Source organism: Amphibalanus amphitrite, unplaced genomic scaffold, assembly GCF_019059575.1.
Source record: "Amphibalanus amphitrite isolate SeventyFive unplaced genomic scaffold, NRLGWU_Aamphi_draft 001092F_arrow, whole genome shotgun sequence".
Taxonomy (NCBI): domain Eukaryota; kingdom Metazoa; phylum Arthropoda; class Thecostraca; order Balanomorpha; family Balanidae; genus Amphibalanus; species Amphibalanus amphitrite.
Window position 1 is genome coordinate 35,505 of NW_024882586.1, and position 23,657 is coordinate 59,161.

At 49.7% G+C, this 23,657-nt stretch overlaps 2 protein-coding genes across 11 annotated transcripts in view; both read right to left on the reverse strand.

The window, feature by feature from the left end:
• Positions 1–12,544, reverse strand: part of LOC122370031 (RAC-beta serine/threonine-protein kinase-like) — a 35,438-nt gene extending 22,894 nt beyond the window's left edge. Inside the window, exons 1-3 of one of the 10 annotated variants that reach the window (XM_043345267.1) lie at positions 12,453–12,544; positions 12,077–12,195; positions 10,158–10,295 (exon numbers count right to left, since the gene is read on the reverse strand). Coding sequence is in view for 1 of the 10 variants with exons in the window: in XM_043345260.1 (XP_043201195.1) it covers positions 8,085–8,116 (32 nt within the window). In the remaining 9 variants the exon portion in view is untranslated. Of the gene's footprint in view, positions 1–3,020; positions 3,150–8,084; positions 8,240–10,157; positions 10,312–12,072; positions 12,196–12,347 lie in introns of those variants that run through there. The other 9 variants (XM_043345266.1, XM_043345265.1, XM_043345263.1 and 6 more) reach the window with 9 other exon arrangements.
• A 3,636-nt stretch (positions 12,545–16,180) lies between these two features.
• On the reverse strand, positions 16,181–23,288 carry LOC122370034. Its single transcript, XM_043345274.1, has 7 exons — positions 23,139–23,288; positions 20,942–21,072; positions 20,141–20,390; positions 19,669–19,722; positions 19,196–19,308; positions 18,894–18,961; positions 16,181–16,887 (listed from the first exon to the last, which is right to left on the reverse strand). The coding sequence occupies exons 1-7, from the start codon at positions 23,284–23,286 to the stop codon at positions 16,743–16,745; spliced, it is 909 nt and encodes a 302-aa protein (XP_043201209.1). The 5' UTR covers positions 23,287–23,288; the 3' UTR covers positions 16,181–16,742.
• Between the last annotated feature and the right edge of the window lie 369 nt (positions 23,289–23,657).

Sequence of the window (23,657 nt, forward strand, 5' to 3'; positions counted from 1 at the left end):
CCCAGTCCGACGGCCTGAACGTGTAGCTGCCACAGCTAGTTTGGGGAGCGACGGACGCTTTCGAACTGTTCGCAATTTCGAAACATGACAATTTGAAGGCAGGCGAACAGAGGCCAGGTCTGTCGATCTAAGACATCCTCGCCAGCGTAACGGTGGCGTTTATCAGTGTGTGTTTCACACAAACAGCTTGTCCTCTGATGAGATAAATTATCTCAGCTCAAGAGTCCTGATAAACCTCCCTAAGAACCTTGCATACATTTCTATCTACAGGGTCTCTGGTTCAATAGGTACAAAGATAACGCATGTCTATAGGACCAGACTAAGAGGCTTGTCACCACAAACAAACTGAAAAGCTAGCTTTCAGCTTAGACACTTCACGGGCTTCCAATACGGGCGGGCGGGTCTTCAGTACGGGCGGATGTCCACCTACACAGTCTCCCTGTCCCGCTGACACTCGGGACTGTCTGACACCCCCTGTCTGACACCAGTGTCAAACGATGACGTATGCCGACACCCGTGTCTGACAGCTGATGACGTACACTGAGAAAAAAAATTATTCCCCAGGGGTGTTTTACGGGTGTCAGACACCATTGGAGGTGTCATCGAACACCCAGATTGGTGTTGAAAAATGCTGTTTAGGGAATCATTAAGGTGTACAACACCACGATGACACCCTTTCAAGTGTTCGTTCGCATGCGAGCGTCTAGATATACCTTAATGGGATTCAGCATGACACCTTAATAGGTGTCCGACACCCACACCCATCCGGGTATCAAACACTCTAAGGTATCAAACACCCTAAAAGGTGTCAAAAATGTTCTTTTAAAAGCATCTGACACCCTTATGATGCCTTCACAGGTGTTGCCATTTATTGAAGCGGAATGTTAAGAGTGTCCGACACTGCTAGAGGTGTCACATTGACACTTGCAAAAGGATCTGACACCAAAAACAGTGTGAAAAAAATGAGGAAAAATATTCCCATGGGGTGTCTCACGGGTGTCGGACATCATTGCAGTGTCATATATAACGCCCAGATTGGTGTCAAAAATGTTGTTTTGGGAATCATGGAGGTGTACAACACCACGATGACAACCTTCAAGTGCAACGCGCTTTTAAACACACCATAATGGGATTCAGAAAGACACATTAATGGGTGTCCTACACCAACATCCATTCGGGTGTCAAACACCCTAAACCATCAACACTTCAAAAGGTGTAAACAAAAATGTTCCTTAAAAGGGATCTGATACCCTTGTGATACCTTCACTGTGTTGTCATTTGTTGAGGAACATTCCAGCATGAGTCATGAAATGTTTGAAAGCTGTCGTGTATTCGAACCTAAATCATCACATAAATTGTTCTGACGTCACTTGTGTTAGGAACCAGGGATGCGGTGTCTAACGGATTTTCAGTGACTCGCACTCCCGCTCTGTCTTCCAAAATGGACTCCTATTCCGGCCAGAACTGCCAACTCCATCAGACTCCGACTCTGACTCCGTAGCAGTGCTAGAAACCACAGCAGGTCCAGTGGTTTGAATCATTACCCAATCAGCAAGCTTCAATGTGTGACGTCATTTGTGTGCTAGTCACGGCGTCAACCATGCGAAGATCAAAACGCGCCACCTTGCAGGAAAGCCGTTAGATTTCAGTTGGCGGCGGCGTGCCACGTGGTGCGTGTGCGGTGTGAGTGATGGCAGGGCTTTTTTGAATTTATGTGGATATAGTGGCGCCGAACGTTGTTCGCAGTGTACTTCTTCAAGTGATTGTGCGTTAATGATAATGTTTAGCTTTTATTTGTAGCTTGCTCCGTGTTTATTCAAATGACGAGGCGGGCTGTACTCGGTGAAATTTGAAGTCTGGAGTGAGGATGACAACACAGCATTGCACCATGGAAACGAAAGCAAGTGAACTGCGGAATAACATCTGGTTGGAGATAATCGACGGTTAATTATCATTGCTGAAATGCGAGCAACTTCCCACTGTGAATGGACCCGATGTGTTTCGGTGAGTTTTCATTGGATTTCTCCGTAAATATAGAGCCCATATTTTTTTTTGTACTTTATAGTTTGTTGCTGTATACAAGATAGGAATGCCATTGTATGCGATATGCCTGTTTGAACCAATAAATGTAAGAATATGTCGACACCTTTTTTGGCATCCAATGAACACTCTCGTAACACCTTTAAGGGTGTGTACCAAACTGCACCTCGCTGGGGTGTCAGACGGGTGTCACTTTTGACACCAATACAGGTGTCATTGGGAATCAAACACCGGGTGTCTGACACCCTTTTGGGTGTGCACCCAAAAGGGTATCAGACACCTAAAAGGGTGTCAGACACCCGGTGTTTCATTCCCAATGACACCTGTATTGGTGTCAAAAGTGACACCCGTCTGACACCCCAGCGAGGTGCAGTTTGGTACACACCCTTAAAGGTGTTCCAGGGGAATAATTTTTTTTTTTTCTCAGTGTACCCCTTTCAGGGTGACGTGCCGCACCACCTCACGTCAGCGCCGTATGAAGTGACTGCGTGACTTATCACCCGTCGGGCTGACACGATAGGGCAGTCCGGAGCGGCTGGCGTCACCTCTGTCACATACCGTCACACATATCGTTACGGCCGTCACACGCCGGTCCGCCGGCCGGGGCGGGTTCGTTGCACGCCGGGCGGTGCTGACAAGGTCAGGAGCGCCGCTGCCGGCGGCGGCCGCGCGCCGCTGACCTTGGAGTAGCCGCTGCCGCCCCGGCCCGTCCATGAGCCGATGGCGGCCGGAGGAGCACGGTCCACCGCGGCAGACGTAGGGATGCGGCTAATAGAGGGCGTCACACGGCTGGTGGGCTGCCGCACGCACACAACGCACTGACAGGACCTGCTGTTGGGCACATTGACCAGTTGGGAAAGGTTGCTCAGCGGTCATAATGGCAGTTCAAGCTACGCATTGCGGAATAACGCGTTGGTTGAGTTCATGACCCACCTCACTATAAACCCAGGATGCTCCCAGACGTTTCTCGTCAGACTCACCCTCAATTGCAGCGGTCCCGTCCACTTGGTGAGCTGACCGCCCACCGCGGCGGCAGCACTCAGTTTGGAGCGGGCCCGCCGCCGGAGTGGATCGGTCGGAAAAGTACCCGGTCGGCGGCCGCACCATGCCGCCCGCCCGCCCGGCCAGCCGGCTACCACCGTGACTCATCGACCAACGTCTCGCACCTACAATTTGTCCTGTTTGTCCTGGTCCGCTGAGCACCGGCTCAGGACAGCCAGGTGTCAGTCACGGGTACAGGACAAACGGTTAGCAAGCTCGAATATATAGGTGGTCGGTTCCTTGCCACGCTGGCATTTCATGACAACGAGGAATTTCATCCAATTGTCACTTATAAAGCAATGAAGAAACAGCACTGAAACGGCTTCCCTTTTACATACCTATCACCGCCCGAGTAACAAAAACCCTCCGAGCTTGGCTTCTCTGTGCAAGAAGCTCTATGAAGAAGCTCAATCAATGCAAGTCAATACCCATGCTACACTCAAATCCAAAGCTCAAAAGCGACTTATTGATCTGCACAATGCACACCTCAGAAATTGTTCCACCCGGAGCCTGTGTACACTGTGAAGAGCACATCAGCCCTCCTCTCAGACCGGTCGGTCGATCCGCCGGCCAGCCGGCCGCGGTCGCCGCCCCGGCCGTGCGTTACATAATCAATTGCCGGCGCGACGGAGCCCGTCCATCCGGCAGCCGGCGGCAGCAGCAGCAGCCTGTCCCTGCAGAGCTGCCGACGGCCGGCCGGACCAGCCACTTTATTTAGATAGGCGGCCCGATCGGCCCAAATACTTGCCAGGGGCTAACAGGACACAGGGTAGACTGTCAGCGCGCTCCAAACTGTCAGACCAAACGTGCGTGCGTGTGCGAACAACGTTAGCAGTTTTGTTTTTATCCGACTCAAAACTTTTATGAAAAACAGGTTTGTTTTTAGCCGTTCCAATTCAATATGTTTGTCAAAGATGGGCCGAGCTCACACTATCTTCCTCATTCCCCACAGTTTCTTACTGTCTCGGCTAGTTGTGCCCTGAAAAAAGGTGTCAACTTCCAACGAAGCCGAGACCTGTGGCGTGCATAGGAGGGCGAAGCTGGGCGAAGCACACTCGATATCTTTCATCATCTGTCATAGATAATGATGAGCGGCTCTCTGGTGATCCAGACTGCATCGTTCAATGAAAATAAGTCTGTGTTCATAAGCCTCGCCTTGACAGATACTTCCCCTTTCTGTGCAGACAGTGGACAGGTGCAGACAGACAGCAGACAAATATCGGACACAGCGCGGACACCTGTGCCATGAGTCAGATCAGCTGATGACCCGTTCGTGCCCCCCCCCCCCCGCCTCCCCCCCCCGCTCAGCTGAGTGTTTGCAGGGGCGACAGAAGTGGCGGAACGGGGGAGGGTTGGGGGAGACTGGCCAGTCAGCTGTTCGACAGACCTCACACAAAGCAAGTCAACAATTCCTTCCTGATAAGTCCACCTCAGACAAGAGTTGGTCGCAAGTGGGGCTGCTAATAGTTCTCTGGGGATGCTAGATCAGCTCCGCTCGTCAGCTCGCCAGGTGCCCAGGTTCTGTAGCTCAGGGCTCGGTAACGTCTGATTTTTTTCTTTGCTTGAGACATGGGAAAGACCGGACTCTCTTAGTATTTACCAAATAATCAATATTTCATGCATCATTCGGCAGCACTATTTGAAAGAAGAATAGTGGCTTCCTGCTAACTCCCAGGCAAACACAAAATGGAAAATCGTCACCCTACACGGGCGGATATTTGTGAGGCATTGACAGCAGTTTCAGTGCCGAGTTCCGTTCTGTTTCGGTCCACTGACGCCGGCACGTGACCGCCAGGCTCCCGGATACGGCCAGTAGAAGCCACTGTCAGGCTGGAGCGGGTGATTCCCGGTGCGCCGAGAGTCACCAGAGAGCTGTGCCCTCCGACCGATCGGGCCGGCTCACTGTTATAATCGATGTTACAATTACCCTCGCATAAGCAGGTGGGCAAGCACCCAGCAGGTGTAAGCTAGCCGGGGGAACACCGGCCTCGGGACTGTACCCGTTTGTCAGGACTGTGGGTCCCTGTTCAGCGCGGATAGAGCTACAATCACTTCAACACCGGAGTTGAACGGCGGATCGTCTTCTGGAACCTATGCGCAACAGCTCAGCACGCATGCCACCTTCGAGAAAACCGAATCACGGGCATTGCGACACAGCACACGTGACCCATCCTGCCGCCTGACATTCGACCGGTGCAGCACTAATGGAGAACCCACACAATGACTCAGCCAGGCGCACGCTAGTTGCATTCGTTTATTCTCAGTGTCGGCCTCACAAGCACAAAAACCGCTACGAACCGCTCACAAAGCCGCTCGGCCGGCTGCGCTGTTCTGTCGAATCGGTGAGACCTGTTTGCCGATCGGCGGTTTGGGGATATGGTTGAGCTGTCTTTGGGCTACGGTGAGCTGATGCAGTGAGATGCGGTGAGCTGCAGCGGTGAGATGCCGTGAGTTGATGCGGGCATCCCGCTCAAGCTATGAGCCGCGGATGGGAGTTACGGCTGTCTGCTGAGACAGCAAGAACTGGATAGGACAACAAAACAACAAGGAAAGCAAAAGCGGCGCCATTTGGGAGCGGAGCCAACCATGATGACTCGGCGGAAACACGGCTGAACCGAGAAGCGCGACGGCCGCGACCTTGACACGCCAGCTATGCCGGTAGCGTCTGCGGCCGCGATACGCTATCGGAGCCAATGGGCGCCGACTGGGCGGGGGCGGGGGCGGGGTCGGGAGCGGGGCGGGGGCGGGGGCGGGAGCGGGGGCGGGGGCGGGGGTCCAGACGTCAGCGGCGGGCCGCTCCGCCGACCAGAAGAGCAGGCCGCGCCAGCTGCACCGGCAGCCTGGAGTGAGACGAATCTGTCAGGTGGCACCGCCAAATCGCAACCACTCGACGCACAGCTCTATAAGTGTTTGCTGATGATTATGATTCGGTTTTAGGGGCGCCCAGACCACGCTCCGTCAACGCACAGACCTAGAGAAGCCTGTAAGGTATTGAGACAGCAGCCATTGATTTTAGTTTCGGCTAATCGGAACGCTGTCATTTGACATAGCATCAGACACCAATGCACGTCTACGCGACACTGCACCGATTAAATCAAATGGGCAGAGTTTCACAGTGTCCAGCCAGGTCGGACTGAGCCGGATCCATCCGGACCAAACAGGACACCGCTCTCCACCAATGAACTGGCCAGGCCTACATCAAACGGTCGACAGGAGTGGTCACCATTGGCGGCACCGATATATCCCCCGGGACCCAGGGGCCCATGGGCCTCTCCATGGGACTATGGTCCTCACCAAGATTACATGATTCTGCCCAAACCGAGTGGGTGTGAGGCGGACATTCAACGGACGCAGGCTGACAAATCCAGCCACCGCCGCCGGCCGGCGCTGCAACGTCCGCTGCGCGCAGAAAGTCAATAGGCGGCCGTGAGTCAGGCGGGGTGAGCGACCGGGCAGACAGCGACAAGGTCAGACGGGAGCAGCACGCGCGCTGGAGACGCACCGACCGGAGGGAGACGATCGGCGACGGGTGGCGCCGTCACATTGTCACACGTAGCGTAACGACGAGGAGCAAAGGCTTTTACAGCGCTGATGGTGTCGGGCATTGCCTCAGACGGTGTAGAAGACCGCAGAGGCGACGGCGTTCGATAACGCGCCAGCGCTAAGGTCAGGCCGACGCACCGTCTTCGTCTGCCACCGTCTGGGCAGCGGGCGGACGTAAACAGACGGCGACTGCCCTCGACAGGTCCCCCCGGGCGAACAGAGGCGCTTCCAGACATCCTGGGGAGCCGTTCCACATAACAGGTCATCACGGAAACTCCACCCGTCCGCGTCGAGGCGGTGGTGGTAGCACGGAGAGGACAATACCAGAGGTCCGCGGAGAGGAAAGCGTTACTAAAACGCTCCTGCCATTGTTAAACGAATAGCATTCCTTGGACATGTGCTGCCGTAGCCCAGGTAGCCGCTCGTTTCTGGCAGTACCCTGTCCTGGAATCAGGACTGCGGCGGTAGCGGTCAGCGCCGTGCAGTGCGAGCCGAGTCGCCACCCGGCCGGCGCCGCTCGGTGAAGTATGCACGGGCGGCCTCAGGACACGGGTTCCCCGAACGGTCCGCCAGGATATGGACCGCGTGCCGACCGGACCGCCAGCGAGGCCAGCGGCGGCAGGGAGGACAATGGAGCCGCCCTCCTACTCAGTTAGTAATGACACAGGGACGAAATATTTTGTGCTGACCACATCTAAACTGTATGAAATGAGTTTTAAAACTTGAATGGATGATTTTTTTTTGCGAAATGCTTAACCAGCTATCATTCATTTGGTCAATATCACAGATTCCACTTGGTTCTGCACAGCAAGGAGCAGCAGTACCACGGGGATCCGAGTGCCTCCTCGTGTGCTACTCAATCACCTGACCGGACCCCAGTGCATCATGTCCTTCCATGACCTGTCCTGTCCGACCGCACGGTCCTATCACTCACACAGCCCCACACACAGACGGCCGGCGCCAGAACTGGTTTCTCAGGCCCACCGGCCCGCCAGTGTCCTGCAAAAATGCACCGCCACCGCCGGGCCGCCGGCGCTCAGGGACCAGCCAACACGGCAGTACTCAGTACACACACACCGGCATGGCGGAACGACCAGCAGCACACGGGACGGCCGGGCGGGCGGACCGCCGCGCCGGCCGGCCGCTCCAATTTCGTCAGCTGTGCGGGGCGTCCGCCGAGTATCGACGGCCTGCGGCGGTGGGGGCGGGGAGCGGGAGGACGGCCAGGGTCACTGTCACGCCTGCTGCCGGGGCCGTCACAGAGGCAGGTCTAGCCAGTCATGTGGTCAGCGATCGCCGCGAGGCGTCCGTGCGTTCAGTAAAGCCAGCGCCTGTCGCGCGGACCGACCACCCAGCCGTGCACCTGCTGGCTCCAAGGCCATGGTAATGGCCGGCCAATGGACCCGCCCCATCCGGCCTTCCCACCCACAGCTCAGTCAGTGAGCTGCTATAGCACCTACCTCCCCAGCGCATACTCCGCCTCCATGGCCATATCCTCTGCCTACCGGCCGTGGCTAGCCGGTCCGGTCCGGACCTCCGCAGTCTCCACTGTCACTGTCAGCTCACTCCGCTGCCGAGCTGCCGCCCCGACTGAGCCGCGCCGCGCCGCCGCACTGAGGGCCGGCCGCCGACGACGACGGCGCCGCGCCTGTGTGTTTACGGCGCCCGGTAGGCATTCAGTGCAGACCCGCCTCCGCAGCTCGGCCCGCAATGCTCCTCAGTTGCGCAACAGAGTCGACGGTTTTCTGGTTCCAAAACGCACAGAGTTGGAGTGGGCGAATATTCGGGCTCACAATCCAGTCAAGTTAGTTCAGGATACTACGATAGAAAAAAAATGGTGGCACCACTTTTTATAACTACAACGGGCAATCAATATCCCAAATGCTGACTTACAATCGAGCAGTCCACAGTGCGAAAATCGAAGTTATTACCGCCAAACATCACATGAATATGGCATCAGCTTCAGCGTAGCTGAACAGTAAATCAGAGACATTGTAAAGTCATTCTCAAAACAACCCATCACAACTCCTCAGAATGCAAACACCAGAGCTTTATATTCAAGACAGCGTCGTATGCCACACGGCGCTCCATAATGTTGCCTTTTGACTACCAGGAATCAGGATCTCATATTGCGACTGTTCTCCTGGGATATCAGGGTGGGCTCAAAAGCGGCAGCTCCATTGCGTAACGTTTATCGAAGCAAGGCGAGGGCTGATGAGACGCCGCAATTCGTCGGCACTTTGCGCGCTTCTGGCGAAACTGTAAGGCCCGAGGAATATCCCAGATATTTCAAGGATATAACAGCATGATGTTCAGTGGTGAAAAGTAGCACCGTAACCCGGCGAAAGGTCCTGGTAACGGTGGAAAGTTACCATGATCAACGGGCTCATTGAGATAACCCGGAATGGGAAAGTTTTGCTTCCTAGAGCTCACTTAGCATTTCCCTGCAAATAGCTCAAGGAAGTCACTCCACTAACTTGTCCCTTCTGAGAATAACATTATTTATCAAAGTCTCATGGACTTCCTGAAAGGCCGACCCAATATTGTCGCTGCAATACCTGTGAGAGGGTCGTCTGACGTCTGCATATTTGACTCAGGAAGGGCGGCGCCAGTGACTGGCTTCTAGCCGAACGCATCTTATCACCGTGAGTTGGCATAACTCAGCCGCGTTCGACGGCGATCACCTAGCGTCGACGGGGAGGAGCAGTGTACGGCCGAGGTGGAAGCTGCCGGTCAGAACGAGTGCAAAAAAAAAAAACTGGTTCCTAGTTCGAAAATTCTCAAGTTCATTGTTTGGCAGTTAAAATGCAACTCATATTACAAACAGGAGCGTAGTCACACAATCGCCAGATTCTAGAAAGCCGCTAGCCGCCCGAGAGCCGCTATTTTTAGAACATGGGTGTCGTAGGAATAGCGGCAATAGCCGTCGCGCCTACTGTAATCTGGGGAAGTGGGTCAGTCTGGAGCCGTGGGGGACAATCGGAGCGTCCTCAGGCGGGCTCCGGTCCCGGTGCGGCCGTCCCATTCGAAGGGACACCCCAAAGTGGAGCGAGGCAGTCGGGCACCGCCGTTGTCTAGCGTGACAAAACGCAGCCGTGGTGCCCTGGTGGAAAATATCACAAGACAGACCGAGGCGGGTAGTGGGACTTCAGGGTGAAGCCTACCCGCTCTCACACATCGAACGGTGACAGATATGGAGAACGAACTATGCCATAAATTCGCAATCGTGTCGTTGTGGAACCCAAAATAAATTTGATAGAGATGGGGCACCAATATGGGGAATTTAGTCACAAAATACAAATGCATCATGTAGGTAAAAACGCGTTATTATGACTGGATTACGCAAAAAAACAGAGGACCAAACCGACGCAAAAAAAAATTGTGCCTTTCATCATTCTTTCCAGGCTTGAATGCGAAAAGTAAATGTTGATCGAAATGCGAAAGCGTAATTCATTTAGGTCATTCAGAATGAAATGGGAACCCGCCCATGAAAACACAATACGATGAAATGGGGACAATGAAAACTGCCTCACCTTTCACTGAGTTTACGGTTCACCACGCTGACGGAAGCCGGCAGGGCCGATCAGCCGAGCAGCAGAGCCATCTACCGGCCCCAGATCACAGCACAGGCTTTTGGAGTCATCCACAGTACAGCGACACTAGTCGAATGCCTAAAACGTGGAGTGGAGCACAGACCAATGATCAGTGATCATGACATTATTAGAACTCAAAGACACATTGTCTAGCTGTTACAACATTGCAAACATAAGGACAACATCTAGCTGGTTTCCACAAGCCTTCACCTGCACCTAGCATTTGCAAGCAGCACTAGAAAATTTGTCAGACATTTTTAGCATTGGACAAACACAATGTTTTAGGAAACAGTCTTAGCATAGGTAGTGTCAGAAAGTTGGTCCATCAGGAAGCACAACGGCCCCCCCCCCTACGGGGCGCGGGTTAATTAACACATAGCGTTTCTTCAATAGAGCTTTCGAAGGACAAACCTTATCAACCGAATAACAGAAGTCTGTCACCAGTGGTAAAATGGACTGCTATAAAACTTCGCCAGCATTAAAGTCTCATTAATTTGATATGATAGACTGTGATAAGATACCAGCAATTGTAGTACAACATGACAGGTGCCTAAGCAAAATACAATGAACAGAAACTGAAAAACATTTTCAAGTTGAATACAAGTTACATTTAGTATTAACCTTGGTATTAACTGCTCTTTCTGCAATCAATATCATCAATATCATAGCAGTGGCATCATAAGATGATCACCCACTGATGATCACCAACATAGCACTTTTGCTTTGCTTATCACATATAATCCTCCAAAGGAAAACAATTTTGAAGATGTTTACATGCATTAATTCTACTAAGCTAAGCATGAAATGACTGAAAAATAGGACTTCAAATGAAGAAAAGGATTCAGAGTACAAATTATTCATGATGTTTTGCTTCCCTCCTTACTTTCTACTGCTGCTCAGGCAATTGAGCAATAAAATGAAATTGAAAAGGAAGAAAAAAAAAAGCAAACAGGAATCCACTACACAGCTTTAAGTAGGTGACCACTGGTGGCCTGCAGGCTGCTGAGGTGGAGCTGTCATCACATACATTTGACTTAGGGTTGATTTCCAAAGCAATAGACACTGGCAGCAGAGAAACAGGACTACATAAGCCCTCTGTGTAGTGTGAAATGTAGTCACTTCATGTTCCTGCACAGCTTTCAACACTAAATTCAAAATTAACTAGTTGATCTAAATTAATTTACAACAATTATAACTTAAATTTGATACCCACTAAATCATGCCTTCTATGACTATTGACTATATATATATATATATGTCCTGGAACCCTGTAAAAAACATAACACTGGTGATTTCCTCCTTCTGCAGTTTGCACCCTTTGAAAACTGAAGAAATTCACAAAACAAGAACATGAAAAGAAAGAACACATCCTTCTAAGGTTAAAAAGTGAGACCACTCATCAATAATGATGATACTTTTTACACAAGCCTTTATAAGCTACACCCAACCTGCAACCACATGTTCAGTCATGCAAGGTTATGTTACATTATGTAAGGTTAGGACTTAGGACAGGTGAGGTTAGATAAGGTTTTGTTATTTCTGCTCGTAGTGTCAGTGTACCCGACTTTTTACAGCATTTATTGATCGTATGCACAATTTTTCCCAAACTAGTGGGCATGTGAGATGCATGCTGTAAGAATAACCAATTTTCTAGGTCTATATATGTTTTATGACAATACAGTGAGGTTTTTATTCAATTTTGAGTCATGGGGGCGATTTCAAATGGTGATTACACCATCAATATTGATGAAAGCATGACAGTCTAATGATATTCATCATTCCCACTCACTATAGCCAAAAATATTGCCAATCTCAATCACATAACTGACAACACATACAAATTGAGAATACTCACCTGCCTGGTTTTCTTATTGACATCAGACCAGGGCAAGGACATCCAGCGACCAGCACCAAGAAGAACTGGAATCAAATCAGCAAATCAAAGTGGAACTGGAAGTTGGAACAGCTTCAACTTCAGCTGAAAAAAATCAGAATCAGCTCAAATATCTCCAGGTATCTGAAGAAACAAGGTAAATCATGAAAAATTTCATGAAATAAAATGAAACGGTACAGGTTGAGGCAACTCAAACTTTCCTCCAGTTCAAGTTGTGAACTTCCTCTTTCACCAACCTTTCTCAGCATTCAACAAAGGCATGTAAAAACACTCATTCAACCTTTAGAAGTGCATACAAGGCACAATTTAATTTTTGCATAGTGCTTAGCGTATCTATTTACCGTGCCTTGAGGGTGGGGGCCGCCTGTGGCGTAAAACCTTGCGTAAAACGCTTGGGAAAACGCTTCAAGCACAGACATATCAACAACAAGGAAACTCATAAATGACGCAGTTGTTACATATATGAAAACAGGCAGTTACTAAATTATTTGTCTGTAAGAAAAGCAGCTTCTCGGGAAACAAACCTTAGTTTACACTGGAGTAGGCAGTAGAGTGTTTAGCTTACACTAGATAAGAGAAGATAAGAGATAAGAGAAGGCAAACGATCCACATCTCATCCTTCATCCCCCCCCCCAGGTAAGCGCCCCACCCTTCCCAAGTTGGGGCGGGGTTATACGCGCCTGGGCTACCTATCATATTCCGCCCTTACCCCCTAGGTAGCTGCTGCCCGCCCTTCTCGAGCTGGACCGGGTGGACTAACCTAGGTTACCTATCCTGACCTTTCCTTCCGAGAACGTATCACATTTCGGTACCCTCTTTTCTCATTTACATAATTGATCATCTTGTCTAGGATTCTGGCACTTAAAACACGCACCAGTTTTCTTTTTTCAGTGTTATACCAAATGCAGACGCACCATTCCAATTCCTTGCCTGAGGTCCAGCCATCTGCCCACCCAAGGAATTGGCGCGTCTCTGCACGCAATAGGTTTCCACTCCTTCCTTTACGAGCCAAGGTTGTGGAAACCTAACAGGTGAGTTTAACAGGTGAGTAGAGTGGGGTAGGCCCAAAATATTTCGTGTTGCTGGGGTAAGAAGCCCCATGCGCTAGAATAAAAATTAGGGATGGTAGTTGGCGAAATATTGTATAGGAATTAGGAGGGCTGATGGATAGGCGGCGGAAAGACCCCCTCTTTCCGTATCGGATTCGTACTAGTAGGTAGGCCAAAGAAAATGATGCCACCCCTGGGCGCGCGTCGCAACAATGAAACCATGGACGAAACCGTTTATATAAAAAGTGCGGATTGCTCGCACCAGTTTTTTTTTGTGGGGGGCGTATGCAGGCGCCTGACAAGCGTTACGTTGCACTAAACTGTTATTGCTTCCCAACCTCTTTTTTAGCATGGATGCCATCAGAGGCGCCCCTTTAGGCTCTTTCGCATGCATGATGCAGTACGCTCCGCCACTTTAGGCGGAGCATCCCTCTGGCTCTGCGCGTACGACGGGCCTACGCCACTAGAAACGGGCGGTCGAGGTCGACGGCCGCGACAACGGCGGCTGGCGGCGGCTGGTGACTCAGTCTGCAGTCAGGTGGAGCTCGCACTGAGTCGCGAGTGACGATTGTGGCAGTGATCGTCCAATGCGCTGTATCGTCCGCCTGGATCGGCCGATTAGTGACCACTGACCACTGACCACTGACCGCTTTAGCTGAACTTCGAACCCATGAGGCGTGGCAACTGGCATCCGTGAGCATTTAAATTGAACACGCAGCGTGCGTGGGTGGTCGGCAGCGGGTGCACCCGCTCCATGGAGACGGATCTGGCACGTTAGGCAGTGTGTGGAGACGGATCTGACGCGGTCGGCAGCGGGTGGAGACGGATCTGGCTCGGCCGGCAGCGTGTGGAGACGGATCTGGCGCGCCCGGCAGTGTGTGGAGACGGAAATGGCGCGGCCGGCAGCGGGTGGAGACGGATCTGACGCGATTTGTACGCCTGCCTATCGGTTGAAGACGGAGTGTGCAACAATTTGACATCCGGCACTTGACCTGACGACACTCTGATCATTCCCTTGCACGATGTCTTCCCCAATCATTACGTTTCTATGACACGCTTAATAGATTTAGCTAAATTTAACGTGCGTTTTTCTCGGATACTATTCACTAAATGACAAAAAAAATGAGAGTAGTTATGGCTTTAGCTCCCACTTAATCCTATACCTATTTACAGTTTCAATGATATCTAAATGATATGATCGAGAAACCCATTTTGCACAATCGGATGAACAATGTGCCTTCGCCTTGGAAAGTAGTCAATGTCCAACATCTTGACCAATCTCCGAATAAAAAATGTGCTGCCAGTTAATGCGTTCAAGAGAACCAATTTTTGTGACATAATAGGTACCGAGCTTTAGCTCATCGATCCAACGGTCGGACTCCACTGAAAAAGGTGGCCGCACATTAACCCTCGCCCTGGCAGGGCATTTTTCATAACACGGCCTGGCAGGGGGGGGGGTCGATGCGACCCCCCCCCTCGCGATTGGCTCCTATGGCACCTAGAAACACCAAATTTGGTAGGTAGGTGGGCCCCCTGGAGTTCTCGCCCCTGTGCAAATTTGGTTGCTCTAGGTCAATATTTAGGGGGGTTTTGGGGGGTATAAATGTAAAAATTTCGCTAAAAACAGGTCAAAAGTTTTTCGCTTATAACTTTTGATCTAATTAAGATAGAGCAAAAAGAAAAGCACCAGTGAACTCAGCACGTCAAGGCGCGTCGAATGATATACTTTTTAGCTTGTTTAAGTGTACTTAAAGTTTTTCTTAAATTTTAAGTAAACTTAAATTTATAAATTAAGTTCAAGTTAACCAAATTGCGTCATATCGCATATCATTCGATTCGGCTGATTACCAGGAACACAATGATACCATTTTTTAAGCTCTAGCGTCATTATGTGCCAAGTTATTGACAAAAACGTCATTTGACCTCAGTTGACCTCATTTGACCTGACCCATGGATAAGTACACCAAACAAAGAAGCACCAAGTGACCTGCTGTTAAGTACTGTGATTTCAAAGCACAAAAATGATAGAACGAAGCGGATAACTCCAGTATTTTCCGAATTTAGTATTTTCCCATAGGCTTAACATTACGACGTAATGACCTCTAACTGACCTCAGGTCGGTGACCTCAAAAAACCCGAACTATATGTTATACAACTCGGTGAACTTAGCACATCCTGAAAGTTTGAAGGAACTCAGTGCAAAACTGTGAGTTGGACAGGTGCAAAAAGAAAATTGAAATTTGACCATGACCTTGTACCGGTTTTTCTGACCTGGTGACCTGACCCAAGGTCACCCGGACCTGAAATTTTCAGGTCATATGTAAAAAGGTTGCCCCATAGGCTATGCCAAATTTGGCGGCGCTGCGCGCCGCCGTTTTTACGCTATCTTCGAAAAACCTTAGGGGGGGGGTCGCATCGACCCCCCCCCTGCCAGGGCGAGGGTTAAAGTGACCATCCCACCTTATTTAACATTAGTTTTGAGTTGAGATAGCCAAAATGGGGTCCCTGGCTTGCACTTACCGGTTTGAGCACTCATAACATCGAGAAATGACTCAAATAAAAAAAACTAATTTCAAAGTTGCAGCACTTTGGATTCAGAGGGGCTAATGCATTACCTACCCCCCCCCCCCTGAATGTGTGACGTCAGCGCAGATCTTTTACTATATAAAACGTTAAAAGCACCCCCTGGGCTTGGAAAGTTGTCATAGATCAAAGATCCTTATGTCGGTGGATGCTTTCACAGTCGTGTAGTCGTGTAGATATATTCATGTAGACAGCATAGCTGCGGGGAAGCGAATTCAAACACTTTCGCGTGGGAATTTTACGGCGCCGTTGGGACACCCCTGGAAAGCACCCCTATACATTTTCGCAATGCTCCTCTCATGTTTGTAAACCATCAGAAAATCAACTGGTCATCGGTGTACCAAGTGGCGGCAAATAGGTAGGAGTTCAACACTCAATAGTAGATGGTTGTAGCGAAGGGTGTCATGTATTCAACTTCATGCCTGCCTCATGACATGAATCAAAAACATTTACATCTAACGGCAACAATGTCTCATCACATACACGGTGCAGTACAAATAAACAGCTCAAGCGGCTTATATCTATGGATGCTTAGCACCTCAGCTTTCAGAGTAGCAGCATGAGGAAAACGTTTTCTGCGAGATAAATTGTGTTGACTGTAGGTATGTACTATGTACAATAACATCACTGTTAGGCGTTATTATGCAATCCTAACGAACTATTAAAAAGAACAAATCTCGAGTGGCGAACGCGTTCAAATTTACTAAAAGCCTGCATTGTTATTCACCCAATGTTAGGTTCCACACACAAACACATGCATGAAGGCTGTATATTCACTTCCTCCGAGAAAGTTCTTCGCTAGCGTTCAACATTGACATGTTTAACTTAACTTTACAACTTGGCCGTGTTTATTCAACAGTGCATCAGTGCAGATGATCACATGTTACGGACAGATAACCAATGGCTTTCAGTGCCAATACAGGTAGAAGGTATAGTAGACCTCTCATACTGTCCCACAATCGGTGCCTTCCTCGGAGACCCGCGCCCGCTTCGGGAAGGTCAGTGACACGAACACTCGCTGATGCTGACCAGAGACTTTTCCCGGCCATCCTCTGTTCGGTAAAAGTGTTCTCTGCTAGCGGAGGCGACACAACCGCGGACCTGGTACTGCAGAGACATCAGACACTTGGAGGTCACCGGATCGCTGTGAACACATAGCGGAGTAGTGGTGTCAATTTCAGAAAACGTATGTCCAAAGTCCGTCCAATGTCCAATGCTTACGTCAATTGTCCGTCTAAAAATGTCCAAGCCAGCCATTTGTCCAAAGAGGTCCGACACCTACGCAATAGTTTACACTCATCACTGTTATTTAATTTGCTTTTCATGTACCGTTACAAGCTCAAAAGTGTTAAGCATATCGAAAGCTGAGCCTTCTAATAGCCAATCAATGTTAAACACGACTACTTTTTAAAAATGTTGAGGTGTAGCAAGCGATTGTCCAAAGTTGTCCAAAGCCTGCTGCCATTGTCCAACCGAATTCCGAATTGGACATTGGACAAAATCGGAATTCCGAAGATTCAAGTTCCGATTGACACCACTATAGCGGAGTAAGGGTCAGCGGGGACCGGGGGAGAGAGAAAGAGAGTAAGAGAGAGAGAGAGGAGAGAGAGAGAGAGAGAGAGAGAGAGAGAGAGAGAGAGAGAGAGAGAGAGAGAGAGAGAGAGAGAGAGAGAGAGAGAGAGAGAGAGAGAGAGAGAGAGAGAGAGAGAGAACTTCAATTAACTTAAAATTGAAACGCCTTTTGATGTCACATGCACGCACTGACACGAACCGTCTCAAGATCGTGAATAAAAAAGAATGGGTAAAGGAAAACATTATTTATTGAGGAGGTTGCCTGATATCCTCGATCTAATACAGTATTCCGTTCCCGGTTCCTCATTCAGTCATGCCTATTTTAGATTCGCATATAGGTAATCGTTTATACCCGCCTAACAACCCTCCCGGTCGAATTAACAACAAGTGGCCCTAGCTCGAGCTGCTAGCCATGATCTGACTCCATTTAGCATTATTTCCGGTATTCTATGTCACAGAAGCGTTCCTGAGACACATCATCACACTCCTGAACCGCTCCCGGGTCGCCGGATCAAACTCAATTACATCTACTCACAAGTTGAGCCGCCCACGCGCGACGGAAACACAGTATGATTTATCGGCCCACAAACGGAGCCGGCTGCTCTCGTGCCAGTGACGTCATCAGTTTATTTGCATACGGGCGGGACTGATTGATCGAGACCGGTCGACAGGTGGCCGGGCTAAAGGTGCCGGAAATGATATCTTTTATGTTTAGATGGCCGTTTTCATGACGGCTATCAGGTACCTACACATTTGGTTCGCATTTGGTGCAGATTTCGTCAAATTAGGTTCATTGTGCGACGAAGTACCTATAGTTGTCAGTTTGGGTTCCAAAAGTTGCTTACCTTTTAGGGGAGACCGGTTTCCAGTTGAAAAACCTAACGCACATCCATTCGAGTGCATTCTACAGCACAGCTCAGTGCATTTTAATTTTCAATAGAACACGTAGGTACTTACATGCCTATTTCAAGGTAACAAATGATGAAAAGCTTGAGGAAGGTATATATAGAAACCAGCAAACTTGATGAACGTTTTGCACTTTGTGAGTAGATATTATATGTGAGTAAATATGCACAACGTCCACATACGCCGAGCGACCCACGCCATTGACAGTCACTTGTGCGAACTACTGGGAACGGAACTGCAACGCAGCACAAGAAGGTATCCCGGAGACTGCGCTGGCGCTTAGAAAGATAACACCAATCTGCCGCGCTTCTCTGCCGTACGACAAGGGCCGTCGTCAGTCTGTTTGGGATAATGGAAATAGGCTGGACGGATGTGAATAAACTGAGCGGGTTTGTGGCTTATTCAGGTGTTCATTACATATACCTTGAAGCGACTTAAATATTGGTAACTTGACGATGACTTGACCACCGTGGTCAAATCATAATCAAGTCAGTAAAGGCAATGCATTGGCATGATCTCTGGTTAACTTATATTTTTGTTAAAAGATCGAATTCAAAAGGACTGTCCAGATGCAAGTGAGAGAACCAATAGCAAAAGATCGTGACATAGCTAGCACTATCTCTTTACCGTGTGTTTTACGCGATGATGAGCAGCTAAAATCACCTATCTCACCTGTAGACGCAGTCCCGTCCGTGCTGCTCCCTGGTGCACGTTCCTATACACTGGCCGACGTCCACCACCTGAAACACGGCCGGAAAATGGACGACGCTCACATTGCATGGCACGCGACTATGACATAAATGGTACTTCAACGTTAAGAAGATAATGGGTACCTAAGTAAGAAATGAATGAATATTTCTTATCGTCGTCTCTCTGCAATACTAAATGCTTTGGCGAATAAAACATACCTCGCCATAGGTACCTAAAATGTGCTTACTATTTATCATCGCCAGGCAGTGACCACGGTTACAAACCTTTATGTGCGGCTTTCGTGAGTCGGTATAGTCGTAAACTTGCTCCATCAGTGCCATCCTGTAGCAGCCGTGGGTGCACGTGCACTCTTCTATGACAGATATCACCTCGGCACCTAAAATGATGCAAAGGTATAACAATACTTTAAAATAAATTAACGTGGCTATATTCAAAGACATGACATCATGCTGGCCTATTGACGAAGTCACGGATGAGATAGTACTGTGTCACCCATGACGAAGTCAAATAAGTAAACGTGGCAAACATGCACGATGTTTTTCTTTTTGTTATGTGCTTTACCTATTCCAAAAACAAATGGCGAACTAATGTTACTACTCTCTTCCCATTTCTACATTCACTTGTCTATTGTTTTCAAAGTATTTTACTTAAGTCCTTTTTTCAAGTATCAAGGCCAGTAATTTTAAGCTAAAGGGCTTATCAGCTTAAATGAACGTTGCCACTACTCAGTACTCACCATTGGGACCATGAATAGATACTGTTCTATTTTTCAGAGGTAGACAGCTGTCCGCTGAAAATGAGTTCAGGGTTGTCAATAAAATGAACCACACTGAAACTCCCGAGCGTCAAATAATAGTTATGTCCTGTTCTATGAATGCACGATACAACTGTAGAAGTCTTTCATTGAGCACGTCATACACATAAACCGTCCGTTAAAATGTGACATCATGACGATACGTGACATTCATGGCCATTTTTTAAAGCGTTCAACCAATCAAGCGTGACTGACACGTTCATAACGGCGACATTTACGGTCGTTTATATGGGGAGATTGTCCTCGTACTGATACCGTTCATCAATAAAATGGACACGTGGCGAAGTTTCCGAATCCAAACCGTTATCCACAATCATCAGTGTCGCACCCCCTGACAGGGTCCACGTCTAGCTCTGCGGTCCCTGCGGGGGAGTCCCCACTCCCCAGTCCTGACCTGTGTGGCCGCAGGGCCCGGCACAGACGCCCACGTCCAGCCGGCGCTGGTGGGGTGTCCCCGGGTGGAAGGTCACCATTTGCCGGCGGCGCCGACAGGAGGGCGGTGGCCGGCGGCAGCCGCACTGCCGGGTCACCTCGCGGGCCACCACACCCCGCGGGGTGAAACGACGCTCCAGGGCGACCTCCACGGGCTGACAGCGACTGGGGCCTGAACAGGAGGCCTGGCGCGCGCGCCGCCGCAGGAACAGCTGCCGAGGAGGAGACAAACAGCACCTAAAGCGCAGCCTTCAGGAGGGCTATATCCAACAAGAAGTGAGCTCCGGCGAATCACCATGGTAGAAATTGAAAAAATAGTAAAATAGGGCGTTTTACCCACGCCGCATTTGTTCTCCGATCATTTAGACCTTAAATGAGAAAAGTCGCCGTTTATATAGGATGAAAAAGACTCCACATATCCTATTCCGGACATGGTGATGGTTGGCGACGTGATGTCAATTACAGAAAATCGAAATACCGATACCAAACCAAATACCAATCAAAACTGTGACAAAATATCGAAACCGAACCAACTTGGAAAAACGAGGAAAATACCAACATTATACCAACTTTTCAGCCTCTTATACATAAGTAAGGGCTCATAATACCAACAAAATACCAAACGCATCATGATAAAGATATCAAATTCCAAATTGGTATCGGTTTGGTATCGGTATACCAAAAAGTTGGTATCCGATTGACATCTCTGGTTGGCGATGGGTTACCGATAGTCGACAGTCGATAGTGGATGATATTTCCTCACCTCGACAGGATCCGTATCGCGGTGCGAGTCCAGGAGCTGCAGGAGCTCTGTCTTGGAGAGCCGTCCCGGACCGTGACGACAATGACGCCGACACTTGCCCACGTCGATTATAAGCTCTTCGCCGAAACTGTCTGCGAAACAAGAGGACTCAGTGATGAACGGGACAACAAAAGTAACCAACGTATTCGATCCGCACCTACCCACATACAACTTTTATTCACGGGCTTAGAACGGTTAAACATAAGTAAACAGCTATAACGGTTTTAAAAATACCACTTTATCTCCCCCACATGAGCAGATTTTCTTCTCCCAACTTATGCTTACATGTGTAGGATATGTTTTCTATTTGCAGGTGACGCATTGAATACCAGATGACGAAGGCCTCTGAATCACGGCTCTATTCCTGGGGCGATGTGTTATTTATGGCTGTTGGTAGCGGCGCCCGGTGGCATTTTATTGAAACGGTCAAAGGCCAACCACGTAACTATGCAGACAATGATTGGCCCTCGCTGCAGCAGCGGATCCTCTGCTGCAAACAGCTTGACTGTGCGGCGATTTGGTGTGAGCAACTGCAGGACAATTACTTCCCGCTACTTGTCGGCATAACATACCCCCTCAAGCCCACACCCATACTTGGATGAGTCAGTTTGGCTTGTTGGGGAAAATCCGTTTGAGAGTTGCCCTTAAAAACCGTTTGATAGCTTACTGAGGGTATGCTTGGTCGTCTACTCAAACAGCGCTGCTTAGCATATAGCGCCTGTTTGGAGAACGTCGTTGGTAAATGCAGTTCTGCTGAAAAACAGATGGGTTTTGTATTACCAAACACTTTCAATAATCAAATAACATCCCGACAGAAAAAGACGTTTTTTTCTCGAGACTTGACGGGATGGCATGCATCGCCCGCATCAGATATAGGTTCCATCCAACAGCTGTGCTCTACTTCCCAGTAACTTCGGTCACCATATATCCGGGGTTTCCGTGAACTGGGCACTGCTGACGGTCAATCCTTCCCGGCACCTGGACCGAACCCATTCCATTCCGGCACGGCACCGATCTGATGGCCAACTGCTAGACTGTGGGGTGCGGCGCGCTGGATGGCGTCACCGGGAGCCCACCGGATGTCCGATGGGTGCGTGGCGATCGAGAATGGTCGATGTTTTCTGGAGGAGATGGGTGACTAGCAAATGCTGCCCCTGACATTTGCCAGGCGCGGTGCTGTTATCAGCCTCAGCGCCTCAGGAGGGCGATGCCGCCAGCTCTCTGAGAGCTGACATGCACTGCCGGATTCATATCTGCGACAGCTACAATTTCTAAAGAGCAGCCCGTCGACTAGTGAGCATTTCATTTATATACCTAAGTAATTCCTGGCCGCCGTCGAATTCCAGGAGTGGGCTACTTGTGCGGGCTTAGCTGAATTCATTATCATGCAAATTTTCAAAAAGCGTGCCCGCTTCTGATCTGTACTGACTTAGGGGAGAGTGGGACTATGCGTTACACTTTTTGGCTTTCTGAACTTAGCGTTCAAACTATGCAACGAAGCATGGTGCAACGAAGCTGTACCAAATTTGGTCACATGCTATAATATAGGTGAAGATTCATTTATAAAGCACATACAACTTTTCATTTGGCTCCATCTTTTAGTAACGGCACATTTATATTTGCTCTAACGCCAAGGGCACTATGCATTTGCCGAACTTCGACCGGGATCGGCATTTGTGCATGAAATGCACGCCCGGGTGAAATGGTGCACGCTATAAGCATATACTTGGGCAGTCATGTTTCAACTTACCCCGGCCCTATTGCGGCCAACCTTCTCACGTTGAAGTCAAATATGTATTTGTAAACATAAGAAGGCCAGCGTTTTGAACTTGACAATCTTACAAAAAACGATCATCTATGGATGATCGTTTTTAATATTGTAAACATACATTCCACATTCAAACACAAAAACTAGAAAGCATTAACGAAAATCAACAACAAAGTGTTGGCAAAGGCACCCCAATGCGTCTACGGAGCGACTTGGCGTTCCGTCAGGTCGGAGCCTACAGTAGCATGTAAAACGTGCGAAACCCTTCTGCTCGCGTAAATATTGGTGCCATATCAACAATATTTTTTAAAGATATATGCTTTGTAACAGACGATTGTCGGTGCCTCAAGTGATCCATCCGTCTCCGCCCCCCCCCCCCCCCCCACTCACCGAGTCCCACCGGCACAAAGTGCTGTTCCCGCCGACAGCAGAGGTCGGCGGCAGAGTCCACGTCCAGTTCCCTGTCAGCAGCGTCTATCTCCAGAGCTGTTTCAGAGGCCGGCGCGGCACTAACTCTACCTAACACACCCCCTACCATCACCGTCACCGTCAGTAGACACATCAGCGCGGCGCTAGCGCACGTCAGTCGGCACATGATGTCGGGAGGGGAGACTGGCGTCGACTGTGCGCCGTCCTCCGGTGGTCTCCGGTTACCCTTCGTGACGGACGTCATATCGCCGTACGGCGGTGGTGGCGTTGGTGGCGGCGGCGGCGGCGGTGGAGGAGGTGCCGACAGCGCCGCCCGAAGCTCCGCCGCCTCCGAAGCTCGGCTGCCCCCCCCCCCCGCCATTGGCTGCCTCCGTAACCCGTCGGCGCGTGCGGTCGTGTAAAATGCACCGCCCCGGGTTCTATGCTCCGCGAAGGTCCCACTGTCCTCAGCTGAACACTTAGCCTAGCCTCAGCGAAATG

What these genes read in the sequence shown, in the direction of transcription:
- LOC122370034 (XM_043345274.1), bottom strand. Translation starts at nt 23,286, where the DNA reads ATGGTAGGGGGTGTGTTAGGTAGAGTTAGTGCCGCGCCGGCCTCTGAA. An exon ending in GCGATACGGATCCTGTCGAG is followed by an intron (nt 20,391 to 20,941) that starts GTGAGGAAATAT and finishes CCTCCTCGGCAG; the next exon opens with CTGTTCCTGCGGCGGCGCGC. An exon ending in ATCTATTCATGGTCCCAATG is followed by an intron (nt 19,309 to 19,668) that starts GTGAGTACTGAG and finishes GCATCATTTTAG; the next exon opens with GTGCCGAGGTGATATCTGTC.